Source organism: Pongo abelii, chromosome 2 (assembly GCF_028885655.2).
Source record: "Pongo abelii isolate AG06213 chromosome 2, NHGRI_mPonAbe1-v2.0_pri, whole genome shotgun sequence".
NCBI classification, from domain to species: Eukaryota; Metazoa; Chordata; class Mammalia; order Primates; family Hominidae; genus Pongo; species Pongo abelii.
The window spans coordinates 208,174,389-208,191,011 of NC_085928.1; the positions used below are offsets into that span (position 1 = coordinate 208,174,389).

At 39.9% G+C, this 16,623-nt stretch overlaps 1 protein-coding gene across 13 annotated transcripts in view; it reads right to left on the reverse strand.

Annotated features, from left to right (window-relative positions):
- The window catches only part of LOC134761118 (uncharacterized), a 67,901-nt gene extending 54,952 nt beyond the window's left edge, over positions 1 to 12,949 (reverse strand). For 2 of the 13 annotated variants that reach the window (XR_010139383.1, XR_010139375.1), the window contains exons 1-2: positions 12,554 to 12,902; positions 5,306 to 5,423 (exon numbers count right to left, since the gene is read on the reverse strand). Coding sequence is in view for 2 of the 13 variants with exons in the window: in XM_063722632.1 (XP_063578702.1) it covers positions 12,554 to 12,606 (53 nt within the window). In the remaining 11 variants the exon portion in view is untranslated. Of the gene's footprint in view, positions 1 to 5,305; positions 5,424 to 12,553 lie in introns of all 13 variants that reach the window. The other 11 variants (XR_010139382.1, XR_010139379.1, XR_010139380.1 and 8 more) reach the window with 9 other exon arrangements.
- Positions 12,950 to 16,623: the final 3,674 nt, after the last annotated feature.

Consider the following 16,623-nt stretch of genomic DNA (forward strand, 5'->3'; position numbering starts at 1 on the left):
AAAAAACAAAAAAACAAAACTGAAGCTCTTAAATAGGAAGTTTCTTCAATCTTTAGGTGGATAAGAAATGTTATGATAATATTATGAATTTTATGAAATGGATTGTTTCTGCCTTTATTGAAAATACGACAGAAGTTTTCTATTTGTCTTAGCTTCTATTCTATTGTTTACTTATCTTTTGTGAATATGGCATATTATATTGGTTGATATATGAATGCTAAATCCTTCTTGCATTTCGAGAATAATCCCAGCCAGATCAAGATGCAGCATTTTGTCATTTCTGTCACTGCGTTCATTTTTATATGAGGATTAATTTCATTTTATTATTATTATTATTAGTGATAGAGTCTCACTCTGTCACCCAGGCTGGAATGCAGTGGGGCAATCTTGGCTCACTGCAACCTCTGCCTCCCGGGTTCAAGCGATTCTCCTGCCTCAGCCTCCCTAGTAGCTGAGACTACAGTTGTGCACCACAGTGCATTGCTAATTTTTGTATTTTTAGTAGAGTCAGGGTTTCACCATGTTGGCCAGACTGGTCTCGAACTCCTGGCCTCAAGTGCTCCACCCACCTGGGCCTCCCAAAATGTTGAGATTATAGGTGTGAACCATGTACCTGGCCTCATTTCACTTATTTTTAGCATACATGTGTTTATCCGATTCTCTTATTGTTCTTTTGATGACCATAAATTTTAAAGGATATCTCTGTTTCTATTATTGGTACTGACAAATTATGCCTCTAGACTACTTTAGGGGAGGGAGTGTTGTGCATTTGTTTTTCATTTTATTAGCCCACACTGTCAGCATTTTGAAGAGTATGTATTAGTCTTTTCAAAAGACCCACCTTTGATTTAATTATCCATATTATATTTTATATTTCATTATCTATCTGCTATTCTCTTTAAGATTACATCTCTCTTCTTTGAACAAAATGCTTGAATCACTGATTTGCAGCTTTTCCTTGATCATAGATGCACGAATGTCTATAAATATTTCTCTTTTGGATGTGTTTGGTGACTTTCACATCCTTAAGTATCTATTTTTTGTGTGCGTGTACTCAGTGGAACTTATGTCCTAACTTAATCATTCCTTTATGATACATGTTTTATGTTTAAATGCATTGCTAATTACTAAACATTTTTGAATTTTAAAAGTTATTCTTTTGTACTTAATTTCTGGATTAATTCTACAATGGTAAGAAAACCTACCCATTATGATTTCAGTTCCTCAACATTACTGAAGTTTTTGCTTTATAGCCTGCTGTTCAGCATAAAAGTTTGCTAAGTGCTCCTTGTGCAGTTGACAAGCGTGAGTGCTGGAGTCATATGTTCACTTTTGACATTATTGTCTTACATTTCTTAATGATATTCCAATTTTCTATTTCCTTACTGACTTCTTTAGTCTGCTTTTCTTACTATTTTGTGTTAGCTACTTTGAATTTCTTTAAGATTTTAAGGCTACGAAGCTATGTTATGTACATAGCAGTATAAAATTGTAATATTTCCACAATGAATTGATTCATTATTGTGAAATGTCCTACCTTAACTCTAGCTGTGCTTCTTGGTTTCAAGAAGACGTTAGTTTGCTTTAGTATAAAGGCACCCATTTCCTTAGGTTACTAATCATAAATACCTTTTTATATACTTTTTACTTACAACATCCTTATTTTGAAAGTCGAACAGAAATGATTTATGTATATGTGTATATACGTAAATCTTTGCCTTTTAATTTCAGCATGTGATACATTTGTTTTTAATATCATGATTAATACCAATTTACTATTCTTTTTCTACTGAGGCCACTTTTCTATGTTACTTTTTTTCTACTTTCTTGTCTCTTTTTGATTAATCTATTACTTTCATTTTTATATTGTTATTAACTATAGTCCCCATGTTGAATAATATATCTCTTGAATTTATTCCTCCTTATCAGCTATTTATCATTTCTTTTGCAATTTTATTAATGTGATAATTAGACTATTGCTATTTCTTTATTATTTTAGTAGACATCATAAAGTTTATCCTAACTTACCTTAGTCTAAAACAAATTAGGACTTTTTCTTCCTTCCAAAAAATAAAAGACTCTTGGAATATTTTAATTGTATTACTTTCACTTTTGCCACACTAGATATTATGTTAAGTATATGTATATATACACATATATACATGTACATATAAACACATGTATATACACATGTATACATATATACATAAGTATATATATACACACACACATATACATAAGTATATATGTACACACACAAACACTCCACCAGACATTAGTATTCTTATTTTAATATAGTCAGTATTTATTTAGATGTATCTGTAGCTTTATCTTTTATATTACATTTAATTCTTTCTTTATCCTTGATTCATAATTTTGAATCATTTTTCTTCTGCCTGACAGATGTTCTTTTTAGTAATTTCAGGGCAGACCCAATGAAGACAGTGCTACCAAAGTTTTTTGTCTGTCTGAGAATGTCTTCAGCCTTCTTTAATTTTGAAAGATACTTTCATTAGTTTGGAATACTGGATTTCCAGTTTTTGTTTCTTCACACTTTGAAGGTGACACTCAATTATTTTACAATTTTCAAAAGCAGTGGTGGCATCTGGAACTGGTCTGCACTTACTGTTAGACTCAGTGTCATTTAAGGCTGGCCTGGCAAGGAAACAACTAGGATATGCTGTCTTCCTGTTAGATGCACACACTCTCACCCCACACCACCACCAGCAAAGCCCACTCTGCAGCCATGGGAAGGTGAGACACAAGAGCTCACTTTATAATTTTGTGTCTGAGAGTGGGCAAAACCAAAGTCACTGTGCAACCCACAAAATAGCAAACACAATCCTCTCCTGGCTAATATGACTGCTCTTCTTTGCAAATTGAAGCTCTGTTTTCATTCTAGGGGCTCCTCTTCCTAGGTAAGATTTACTGAAATAACCAGTCATAGAATGGTCCTTACTTCCTAAGAGCACCCAATGCATAGTGAGTGCCTGCTTCCTTGGATGGTCTCCAAAATCATCCCATCAAAGTCCTCCCTAATACTCACTACTGAAAAGCCAGCTGACTTCCCATGATGTGTGTCCTTGCTCACTGAAAAGAATAAACCCAATTTGTTCAACTACAGGTGTGTTCCTGGTGATATATGACTGAGTGGCATTGAAATCGTAATTTCTTGTAATAAAGTCATGGTTCATTTGATTGTTTATCTTTTCATTGTAATCTGCCTTTTATCTCAGGCTAAATTTTAGATGTTTTTCTTTGTACTTATTTTACGCATTCTTACCACATTGGGCCTAAATGTGTTTTTCTGTTTATTTACCCTGCTTGAAGTTTGCAGAATTCTTCAGTATGTGAGTTGCTGACTTTAATGAGTTTTAGAACATTCTTATTCATTATCTTTTCAAACATTGCTTCTGCTCCGTAGTCCCTGTCCTCTCCTCTTAAATCACAAATACACATGAGTCAGATTTATTCAGCATGCTCCTCATGCCTCTTGCAATGTTTCTGAATTGTTCTCATATTTTTTTCTTGGCGCTTTAGTTTGTATGTGCACTACTGACCTGTGTTCCAGTAAACTGGTTCTATTTCCTTCTGTGAGTTGGGGGGTGTCCAGTGTCACTGGACTCAGACAAGTTGGTAATTGATGCACAGTGAACATGTTTCATGAGCCTCTTCAGCAATTTGTTTTTCATTTTTTTTTAAATTTCACTCAATCCTTTTTAGGTGATCTTTCTCTTCTGGAGCAAGTTATACCTTCTTAATTTTTCCCCTCCAATGCATATTAATTGTCAGTTTACACATGTTAATCATTTCCTCTAAAAATAAAACTTTTTATAGTTTTGCTATTTTACTATAATCTTATTCATCCGTATGTTCTACTACCTCTTTCATTTTCTTTCCTAGAGTTTATGTCACTGTTTCTTTTTTGAGTGTTTACTGGAGTCAGACATTCCATTAATCTATTTTTCTTATACAAGGCTTATATTCTTGTAGAACATGTATTTTATGCTCTGTTTTCATTTGTATACTACTTTAGCTCTGTTCCAAGATTCTAAAATATGATGATTTCTTTATTGTTATTTTTCACATGGTCTAGTCACATTCCTATTTGGCCCACAGTTATGAAATGTTCCAAAGTGCCCCAAATCTCTCTTTCTTTAGGAACCAAATACACTGGGGCTTCCACTGTCATACTGAAATTTACAATAGATTCTTGGATCTTTGGAGTAAGAGAGTACCTTATTTTACTTTTGTTCTTTATATTTGTATATGTCTTACTTTTTTACATTAAATATAACACTGTTTGATAGAGTATTCTTTAATCATCATAATAGAACATTAAGCATAATTTTTATAGAAAGTTTAATTGTTTAATAATTGTATTAGTTTGCCAGGATGTCATAAGAAAATGCCACAGATTGCTTGGCTAAAACAACAAAAAACACTAGAAATTTATTTCTCAAAGTTCTGGAGACTGAAAGTCCAAGACCAAAGGATTGATTTGTCTGGTTTCTCCTGAGGCCACTGTCTTTGGTTAGCAGATGGCTACCTTCTTGCTATATATTCACATGGTATTCAGTGTGTGCACATTTCTGGTGTCTCTTTGTGTGTCCAAGTTTCCTTTTCTTATAAGGTCACCAGTTATACTGGATTAGGTCCCACCCTAAGGGCCTTATTTTAACTTAACCACTTCTGCAACTACCCTATTGTCATGGGTGCAATGGCCACGGCCAGCATTGCTGTTGGTAAAGGAATCTAGCAACACAGTTGTTGGGGAAGAGAGGCAGATTTATTAGAGGAAAAGTACACTGCAAAAAAGCAATGGGCAGTATGGCAGAGAAGGGGCTGCCTGGAAAGTGGCAGGGGCTGGAGGGAAGTTTTATAAGGTGGTGCTGAAGAGACTATGTGGGGAACCAGGTATTTGGGAACAGAATGTTGTGCCAATGGATTGTGATTAGCTGTCTCTCAGAACAATTGTTTGTCCCAACCTGGGGCCCCTTCCTCCTTCCTGCTTACTTACCTATCTCAACCCCACACCTGTCTCCACATACAGTCACATTCTGAGATACCGGGAGGTTCAACATAGAAATGTTTTTGAGGAGGGGGACAAGACAGGAACAATTCAGCCGGTAACAATGATATTTTACATAAATTTTTGCTTAAACATGTTTATATGCATGTGAGTAATAACATAAAATATACAAAGAAATAAATGAATATAGTTAACTTAGAAAATTAAAGATTATAAATTATTTTGTGTACCTGTTTTTAGTTTTCATACTTAAAATAGGAACAGTGAACTCACCAGTTTCTTTGTGATTTCTAATAAAATATTTTGATATCTTCTTTTAGTGGAAGAGAAGTTCAATCTTCACTGACTATTTTCCATTCTCATTTTATTTCGTTATAGGAAATAAGAAGACCTGGGAATATGTACCATAGAAAAATATTTCTCTTCTTTATTGAATACATTCTAATAAAATATATGGATTAAAATGTTTTTGAAAGTAAAATTAAGAGGTAAATAGAAATTTGTAGGTGTTAAGAATGTTTTTGTTAATTTTGATTTTTTCCAAAGTGTTAAACTTTAAATAAATTTCAATAAGTATGAACAGATTTGAGGCTGAGAAATCCCACTCTACTACAAACTTATAATTCTCCACACCTACTCCTTTATTTTCATTTACATTTTTACAGTGTGTTCAAATGAATGGAATTCACAGATGTAAATAGCAAAGAAAAACCCTCACAACTTTGAACAAAAGGAAGAAAAAATCATGATTTGTTGAGAAGAAAACCATTTAGTTGCAGTAATTTAGAGGACAAAATCAATGGGTCTATAAAAGAAATAAAATAGTTCTTTCACCAAAATGACAAATTGTTAAATCATATTTAAGTTTTCTAAATGAAGCACAATGGAACCTTTAAAAAATTATACCTATGAAAAATTTGTAAACTTTTTTCTTTAGGTGATTAATTTTTAGTTTCTTTTCTAACTACAAATGGAATTTCTTTTCCATTTCTTAACAGATCATAAAAGACTTAAGAAATTACCCTGAGTGGGTGGGAAGAAAAGGCCATTTTTTTCCCCTTTTTGTGTTTTGTTTCTGCATAGAGAATCCTGTGGAAATTACATTTTTTATTCTTTTTTACTAGGCACATTCCACTAATAGATAGTTTGTGATATGTAAAGCTTATTTCCAAAGCTCTCCAACATCCTTGTTTATTGAATCTTCTTCCCTTCAGAGGTAATTACTGCTACCTTTTCTCCTGAGGCAGCCACTTACCACTGTTCAATTTCTATACTTAACCCCTTCCAGAATTGACCATGAAATATTCATCCCCAAGTATAATAGAGTAGCACTTGAGTGTAAGTCTTTATCACTTGCTATTGCCCTTCTTTACATCTGATACTTGCATTAATTGAGATCAAACTCCTAGCAGGGAAGAAAGCCCTGATATTACACCTTCAGATAATCTGCTGTACAAAAAAGAAATTCCTTAAGGGAGATCAGTTCTCTCCAATAGCTTTAATATAAATTCTTCACACAAAGTCTATTTATTTGGTAAAATGCAAATTATATTAGAATATTATTTTAATTTGTTTCCTTTTTTATTCTGTTTTAAATGGATATTAAAGATAGAAATTTTATTTCATACTTTGTGGTATTTCTACAACCTAAAATAAGACTGATACATAGAAGGCACTCAATAATAATTTATTAATGAATGAATCAATGTAAAACCCCATTCCTTTAAAAGTAATTAAAATTTTCAATTGTGTAGAAGAAAACAATTAAAATTGCATAGGGTGTCAGGGATTCTCAATACAACACGAAGGCTCACTGACTCACTAGAAGGACTCACAGGCTTCAGAAAAGCTATTAAATTCAAATTAATTCTCCCAGCAATTGATATGGACAGGAGACAGGGAAATATTGGGTTGAAGAGGGTAGTTCCCTGGCAAAGGCCCCGCCTTCAATCCTGGAAACCTGTGGCCCTAAATGAGAACAGACATTCCTATTTTTGTTCCCAAAAGTTACCTTTTGGCCTGTCATGACCCCCATCCTATACTCATATAAACCCCAGACCCCAGGCTCCAGAAGCAGATGAGAAGGAGACAAACAGAAGAGCCGGAGAACAGCAGAGCGGCGCAGCAGAAAGAAGAGAAAGAGCGTCTGAATGCTGAGAGGAGTTTGGCTGTCGGTGGTCAGAGAGGAGATTGGCCACCGGACAGCCAAATTCCTAGGGAAGATCATCTTCCCTACTCCATCCCCTTCCAGCTCCCCATCCATCCTGCTGAGCGCCACCTCCACCACTCAGTAAAACCCCTGCATTCACAATCTTCACGTTGATGTGTGACCTGATTCTTCCTGGATATTGGACAAAGACCTGGGTGCCAAGAGGGCACTGAGCTGGTGAACACTTAAGCCGTATGTGGATGGCAAAGCTAAAAGAGCACATGGTAAGACAGGCCACACCCATGTGGGCTTTGGGAGTCACAGGCACTCACCTCTAAATGCTACCACGGGGCTGGAGCCCCAAAGCACTCGTCTAAGCTCATGTACCTGCCAGTCTGCACGCTCCCCGTCCTCCCCGTCCTGTAAGGGGTTTGAGTGTGCAAAGGGGTCATTAGGTTACGGTATTTAAACATATGGCTCATTGCCTATTGTATTCAGAAAACACAACTGCTAAAATGAAGAATCCTAGTGTATCTGTAATCGTTTTCCTCTCTTTATCTCTGTAATTAATGCCAAAGCTGAAAACAAAACAAAACTAAACTAAAACGCTATGCTACCACCCCTATTAAGCAGTCTGGAGAACACAGGTTTACTTTGCTCCAGTTTCCTTGATTTTTCTGTCTCTGTCCACAGCTTCTCATGAATGAGGAGGTAACAGGCCATCAAGTGATGGTTGCTATGAAAGTTGCAAGCCCCTTGGACATACTCCACTGAGTTGTCTTGACCATATCACTTAAAAGAGTTACTAGAGTTAAACATTTCATTGCCTGCGCTGCAGCAACAGTTTTTGAAATATGGCTAGGTTGTCACTAACAGACATTACCTTGCTTGACATAAAATTTATGCTTCATAGCTGAAGATAGTTACATGTCTATCAAAACAGCTGTAATAATGGAAAGTTAGCAGAGTGATAGCAGTCATCAGTTTTGTATTTTTAAAGCTACTGTCAGGACCTTTTATCAGGGAAAATTTCTTCCTAGTTATAGATTTGTTCCCTTAATGGCCACTCCCTTCTTTGCTAAATTATTGTGTATATACAACCTAAGATAACTATATTGGGGTAGAAAACTAACTCATTTGGTGACAGAGATAGAATATGTGGTCTATGTCCACGGCCCGTCTTTCACCTGAATTGTTATGTTTTATAGAGTTATTTAAAAGATTACTATTACCATTGGCCCCTTTCAAGCTGTGAATTTTGTATAAATCTTTCTTCAGAGTTTCTTTTTCATTGGCTCACATAGTTGAAGAAAATATTGATGTTCAGGACTGCAAATGTTTTCTTGTTTTTGGCTTATGTCATAAATCTCATAGTGTACATTTGGCTTTTCACTTAGTGACACAAAACAATATTCATTCTGTGTCTTATAACTTGCACTTGTCCCCTCACTACTTTAGATTCCCTTCCATATCTGAAACATATTAAACTTTGCCCACTATGCGTCAAGTTTCTTAATAGATGGGTGATATTTCAGTGAAGTTGAGCACTGAAGGTGCCTAGCTATACTCTGGTTAAGTCAAGAACTGTATTACTTTCTTCAAAATGTCTAGCACATTATGTGTCAAATACATCTTGGCCTAGCTCTTTAGAGAATATTAGTTGCTGAATTACTTTCATCTCATGATATAATATTTTTATTACGCTGATGATTTTGAGGGGAAGCTAATTTCTCACTTTAAGGAAGAACTTAAACATTTTCAGTTCAATTTATGTGAGTGCAGCATTTCTCATGTCAGAGAACAACAGATGCATTAACAGAAAAGTTAGCAGGTTGTTTTAGAAACTGTATTGTTAAAATACTTTCAGAATGGAAACTTTGGGGATCTTGGATGCTGTCATCTTTATTGAAACAAACAGCTTTAAAGACCACAAATATATACTACATGCACACTCACACAGTCACCCACCCAATACTGTTGCTATTAATTACCACATTTAGTCACTAGGGACAGACTAATGAAACTTTTTATTAACACGATAGAAGCACAACGTACAAAACAATCTGTTTAATTCCAAGTAAAAAGCTCATTTGCCTGATGTGTCTCAGAAGGGAAACAAGAAACTCGGAAATTGTAACTTGCCAAATACTAAATGGATGGACACCTTCTGTCATGAGATTTCTGAAGCTCTCAAGATTGGAAATGTTTAAACAAAGTCAAATTTATTTCATTGGTAAAGTTACTTTGAAAAGATCAGGTAGGATAATTCTTATTTGCAGGCACATAAAAAAGTATCTTGGGAATTCGACTGATATTTAGTATTAATACAAGATTTGTGGAATAAAAGAAAAGATGTAGTGTAAAATAAAAATATGTGTTGCATTCAGAGTGTCTATACATAAAAACACACATATATCATGTATACATTTTGATATAGGTTTATATTTTTAAAGAAAATAAGCAAAAAGTATTATTTATAATATTTCAACCCACAGTTTATAATTTTCAAAGTTGAGCTTAAAATTTTAAATGAAATGAATTCTGTGAAAAAAACTATAGGTGAAGCATTTAATCAATTAATATACAAATGTGCAAGAGATTAGTACAAATTAATTTTAACATATTTGCAACAGTTTTCCAAAATCCTTACATCATCATAAACTGCAGACTTCCTCAGTTATGATGGTACAATTTACTTTTTTTTGACTGTACAATAGTATGAATGCCATCTGCATGCAGTGATCCACATTTAAAAACATACTTAAGAGTACCCATACAATCATTCTGTTGTTTACTTTCAGTTCACTATTCAATAAATTGCATGAGATATTCAGCACTTTATTATAAAATAGGCTTTGTGATAGATAATTTTGCCCAAATATTAATGTAAGTGTTCTGAGGATGTTTACGATAGGCTATGCAAAGGTGTGATGTTTGTAAGTTAGGTGTATTAAGTGCATTTTTGACTTACAGTATTTTCAACTTACGATGGGTTTATTGCGATGTAACTCCATCGTAAGTCAAGGAGTATCTGTATTCATGTAACAGAAATAACAGATTCATTTTAAAAACAACCACCATTATAAAAGGAAAGACTATACCTCTTAAAATTCTTAAGCACTAATATATATTTTATGAGAAAAGAAATAATCATGCCAAACAAATTAAATGTCCCAAACAAATTAAACTGTTTTTTATTTTAACAAATAAGCATATATTTCAAGTTTGAAGATATTGTTTACTTTATTACTTAGGTTATTGTTTAACCTAAGGTTAAAATAAATTATAAATCAGATTATGATAATTAACATGGCACAGAGTTAAAGTATTTATTGTTAATAACTCACTTAGCATAATAGGCATGTTTAGCCTAAGTAACTGATGTCACAATATTTTTACGCCTAGGAGGAATTCTTTTTATATTAGCTCTCAAAAGAGATAAGATTCTCTCCACGTGGTTTGGGCTTACCCCTTTGACTGAGAGCATGCCACTTTTTACTAGAGGTTGATGTATGACTCAACTTAGAGTTGAGGATGAAAAGTGGGGATCATAGCACCTGCCTATACCCTGGTACAGATCATATGATGTTGATTGATTTATTTGTGGAGTCAGGGTCTCGCTGTGTTGCCCAGGCTGGAGTGCAGTGGCACGACCATGGCTCACTGCAGCCTTGAACTCCTGGGTGTGGTGGTGCGCACCTGTAGTCCCAGCAACTCTGGCAGGCTGAGGCAGGAGAATCGCTTGAACTCAGGAGGCGGAGGTTGCAGTGAGCCGAGATTACACCACTGCACTCCAGCCTGGAGACAAAGTAAGACTCCATCTCAGAAGAAAAAAATAAATAAATAAATTAAAAAGTTTTAGTATCTAAAATGAGCAATATCGCCAGGCACAGTGGGTCACACTTGTAATCCCAGCACTTTGGGATGCAGAAGTGGGTGGACCATCCGAGTCAGAGGTTGAGACCAGCCTGCAGTGAGCCGAGATTGCACCACTGCACTCCAGCCTGGGAGACAGAGTGAGACTCCATTTCAAAAAAAGAATTAGCCAAGCGTGGTAGCATGCACCTGTAGTCCTAGCTACCGGGGAGGCTGACGGGGAAGGATTCCTTGAGCCCGAAGGTCAAGGCTGCAGTGAGCCTTGTTTGCACCACCTCACTCCAACTTGGGCAAGACCCCATCTCAAAAAAGAAAAAAAAACCCACAAAAACAAAAAACAAAACAGAACAGAACAGCATCACTTCCTTATCATTAGTTTGAAGGAAGTGAATTGCCTGTAAAAGTTTCCATTTTCAAAAAAAGTATTAAAATATAGTGTAAAGCCAGGCACGATGGCTCATTCCTGTAATCTCAGCACTTTGGGAGGCTGAAATGGATTGCCCCAGGAGGTCGAGGCTGCAGCTGAGCGATCCTCCCGCCTCAGCCCGGCAAGTAGCAGAGACTACAAGTGCGTGCCACCATGCCCAGCTAATTTTTTATATTTTTGTAGAGACAGGGTTTCACCATGTTGCCCAAACTAGTCTGGAACTCCTGATCTCAAGCGATCCACTCGCTTCCGCTTCCGCCTCCACCTCCCAAAATGCTGGGATTACAGGCGTGAGCCACCGGGCCTGGCCTAATTACTTTCTTCAGTCTGAGCGTGAAGGCTGGAAGAAAAGCTCTCACTTGCATATAATTTTTTAGAGACAGAGTCTCCCTCTGTTACACGGGCTGGAGTGCAACGGCGCAATCTCAGCTCACTGTAACCTCAACCTCCCGTGCTTGATCGCTTATATAATCTCAGCTCACTGTAATCTCAACCTCCCGGGCTCGATCGCATATATACACACATATATTTGTTTGTTTAGACAGAGTCTTGGTCTGTTGCCCAGGCTGGAGTGCAGTGGCCCGATCTCCGCTCACTGCAACCTCCGCATCCCGGGTTCAAACAATTCTCTGCCTCAGCCTCCCGAGTAGCTGGGATTACAGGCACCCGCCACCACGCCCGACTAATTTTTGTGTTTTTAGTACAGATGGGGTTTCAGTGAAACCATGCTGGCCAGGCTGGTCTTGAACTCCTGACCTCGTGATCCACCCGCCTCGACCTCCCAAAGTGCTGGGATTACAGGCGTGGGCTACCTCGCCCAGCCGATCGCTTATATTTTTAAAAAGATGTTTTCTTCGTTTCCTAGCCCCTTCTACCTCGCCACAAAGTTTCAAAGACTTAATGCTATTACAAAAGGCCGTCAGAGGTCAAGCTCAGCGGTGCAGCTCCCTCATGCCCGGCAGCCTCAGAGGGGGCCGATCCTGCCCAGGATGAGCGGCGCCAGGTAGCCGGGGACGCTCCCGGGGGTCCCCGGGCCCTGGCTGGGGGAGGTGTTGTGGGACGCACTTACCCAGGCTCAGGAGAGGCGAGTGGGCGGCTGAGGCTGCAGCTGGAGCTGGCCATTGAGGAGCTTCTGCGCGACAGTGCGATCGGTTGCACCTTCTGCGACAGGTGCCAGCCGGTTGGCGCGCAGCGCCTGCTAGGGCAGAGTCTGGCCCTTGCTGCGCCCGGCCCCAAAGACCGGGAAGTCGTAAAGCTCCTCCTCGCAGCGTATGTGCGGCTGCGGCCGGGCCGAAGCCTCGGGACACAAAAACTGCCAGCTCAGCAGCCGGTTACATCCCCACCGGCCACCCGTAGCCAGCGTCCGCTCATGCGCGCTCCTGGAAGACCCAGCAGCCCCGCCGCGAGTTCCGATTGGCTCCGCGTGAGTGGCGGTCCCCTGAGACGTCACAAGGGCGCGCCTTCCGTGACGTCACAAGGGCGCGCCTTCCGTGACGTCACAAGGGCGCGCCTTCCGTGACGTCACAAGGGCGCGCCTTCCGTGACGTCACAAGGGCGCGTCTTCGCCGACACCGTAGAGGTGGGCGTTCGGCGACGTCACAGGCGCCGGGTGTTCGGCGACCTCACCGGGGCGCTACAGCGCCTGGGGCTAGGCAGTCTTCTCATCAGAGTGGGGGCTGGTAACAGCGACCTCCCCGCCAGGTCTGTGTGTTGCGGGCTGAAGAAGGGTAGCTGAAAAATTCAGACCCAGCACAGTGTTTATGTTCGTCAAAAATAGAAAACTATGTCTGGCGCCGCTGAGGCGGGAGGACCCTTCAGGCCAAGAGCAGCCTAGCAACATGGTGCAACCCCATCTCTGTAGTCCTACCTCAGCCCCCCAGCTACTTGAGCCCAAAGGTTCAAGGCTCCAGTGAGCTATGATCCAACCATAGCATTCCAGCCTGCGAGATTGAGGTAAACCCTGTCTAAAAAAATTAAGAAACTATCCAAGTGTGCAACAGGGAGGGACTGCTAAATAAAACATGAGGCTGGCTGGGCCCTACTGTAATCCCAGCACTTTGGGAGGCCGAGGCGGGAGGATGGATGGCTTGGGCTCAGGAGTTCGAGACCAGCCTGGGCAACATGACGAAACCCTGTCTCTACAAAAGATACAAAAATTAGCCGGGCGTGGTGCGCACCTGGCCTAATTTTTGTATTTTTCTAGAGATGGGGGTGGGGGGGGCTCGCTATGTTGCCCGGGCCAGTTTCGAACTCCTGAGTTGAAGCGATCTTCTCACCTTGGCCGTCAGAGTTGTCGGGATTACAGGCATGAGGGACCGCGCCCCACCTGGGTTAGGCTACTTAATAACAGAAGAAAGTGCTTCGCCAGGCTCAGTGGCTGACGCTTGTAATCCCAACACTTTGGGAGGCCGAGGCGGGTGGATCACCTGAGGTCAGGAGTTGGAGACCAGCCTGGCCATGGTGAAACCCAGTCTCTACAAAAAATAGAAAAATTAGCCAGGCGTGGTGGCGCATGCCTGTAGTCCCAGCTACTTGGGAGGCTGATAAAGGAGAATTACTTGAACCCGGGAGGCGGAGGTTGCGTTGGGCCGAGATCGCACCACTGCACCCCAGCCTGGGCGACACAGCGAGACTCCAGTTTGACACCAGCCTGGGCAATATAGTGAAACCCTGTCTCTACAAAACAAACAAAAACCCAGGCATAACTGTGTCCACCTGTGGCCCTAGCTAGTTAGGAGGCTGAGGCAGGAGGATCACTTGAGGCCAGGAGCTCAAGGCTGCAGTGAGCTATGGTAATCCCACTGCTTCCCATCCTGAGCAATAGAATGAAAGCATGTGTCTAGATAGCTAGCTAGCTAGATAATTGATGTGTAGTTTTGAATCAAATTTTTTCCCTAGATTTGAACATGTTTTTCTAAAGTAGCATTCAACACATCAGCATTTTACAGTGTTATTAGTTGTTAATATGATTTTTTTCTGAAATACAGTATCCTTTACAAAAGCAGTTTTGTCTTTCAAAGTACATAGATAAGGCCCTCAAGTGAATTTGTCTGATGTTGGCAACCTTGGTACCATTTTGTCCACTTGATTGGAAAAGTTAGTGAATAATTTCAGGTCACTGTTGGCCTTAGAAGAAGAGCCCAAAGGCAACAAGCAAAGGCGTTGGTGTCCAGTCGCCTTCTAGAAGCATTTTCACTTTCCTTTAAGGTTTCCCTTGATGAACATAGAAGTACTGTATGTAGAATTGACCCAGTGCTGCCCTGGCAACTTTGTATATTAGGCCAAATTTACATTTCTTACCTTTATGAGAGGCACCCTGATAGGCTAGTGGAGTTACACACAAAGTCTGATCTCAGCTGCACTGTCCAGAGATGCAACACAGTCCAATCAAAGAACATTCTCTGAGCCCGTTTCTTTAGCTGTAAAAGAATAACATACCCATCTAAGAAGGCAGCTTATTGTATTTGATTGGTCTTTTATTTTCTATGAAACTGTGTTTAACACAGTAATTATTTTCATTTGTATACTTCATTTGTGTTCTGTTTTTGGTTTTAGTTTTGTTTTTGAAATGGAGTCTTTTTTTTAGTGGTTTTTTGTTTTGTTTTGTTTTGTTTTTGAGATGGAGTCTTTCTATTGTCACCCAGGCTGGAGTGCAGTGGCATGATCTCTGCTCACTGCAACCTCCACCTCCCAGGTTCAAGTGATTCTCCTGCCTCAGCTTCCTGAGAAGCTGGGATTACAGGTGCCCGCCCCCACACCCAGCTAATTTTTTAAATATATTTTTAGTAGAGATGGGGTTATAACATGTTGCCCAGGCTGGTCTCAAACTACTGACGTCAAGTGATCCACCCGCCTTGGCTTCCCAAGTGCTGGGATTATAGGCATGAGCCACCGCGCCTGGCTTGTTTTCAAATAAGGGTTTCTTGGCTAGGCATGGTGGCTCACGCCTGTAATCCCAGCACTTTGGGAGGCCAAGGTCAGTGGATCACCTGAGGTCAGGAGTTCGAGACCAGCCTGACCAATATGGAGAAACCCTGTCTCTACTGAAAATACAAAATTAGCCAGGTGTGGTGGTGCATGCCTGTAATCCCAGCTACTCAGGAGGCTGAGGAAAGAGAATTGCTTGAACCCAGGGGGCAGAGGTTGCAGTGAGCTGAGATCGCACCATTGCACTCCAGCCTGGGCAACAAGAACAAAACTCTGTCTCAAAATAAAAAAAAGATTTCTTAAAATGATATTTTCAGTATTTTATAGATGATGTGTAAGCAGCAATCTTAATAGGATGTTACCCAACACTTTGCGAGACTGGCAGCTGATTTGATCCAGATGTCTCTAATTCTTTTTTCTTTTTCTTTTTCTGTTCTTTTTTTTTTTTTTTTTTTTTTTTTTGACAGCCTTGCTCTGTTACCCATGCCGGAGTTCAGTGGCACGATCTTGGCTCACTGCAACCTCCACCTCCCGGGTTCAAGAGATTCTCCTGCCTCAGGCTCCCGAGTAGCTGGGATTACAGGCGTCTGCCACCATGCCCAGCTAATTTTTTGTATTTTTGGTAGAGACAGCGTTTCACCATGTTGGCCAGGCTGGTCTCGAACTCCTGACCTTAGGTGATCTGCCTGCCTCGGCTTCCCAAAGTGTTAGGATTACAGGTGTCAGCCACTGTGCCTGGCCCAGATGTCTCTAATTCTAACATGAGATGTATTGCAGGATCATAGCAGAGTGAGTTGCTGATGTATCCAGAAGGAAACAAGCATGGAACTCTCACGACAGCTGTCCTGAGAAGTGTGTGTGTGCTGTGCTTGAATATCTCACTGCTCATTTATACACAGGCTTTCTGGTGACTGAGTTAACAGTATCTGTTTCATAAATAATGTAGCCCTCTTTCTTTCTTTCTTTCTTTCTCTCTCTCTCTTTTTTTTTTTTTTTTTTTTTTTTGAGACAGGGTCTTGCTCTGTTACCCAGGCTGGAGTGCAATGGTGCAGTCTTGGCTCACTGCAACTTCAGCCTCCTGGGTTCAAGCGATTCTCCTGCCTCAGCCTCCCAAGTAGCTGGGATTACAGGCATGCGCCACCACGCCTGGCTAATTTTTTCTTTTTTTTTTTTTTGAGATGGAGTTTCGCTGTTGTTGCCCAGGCTGGAGTG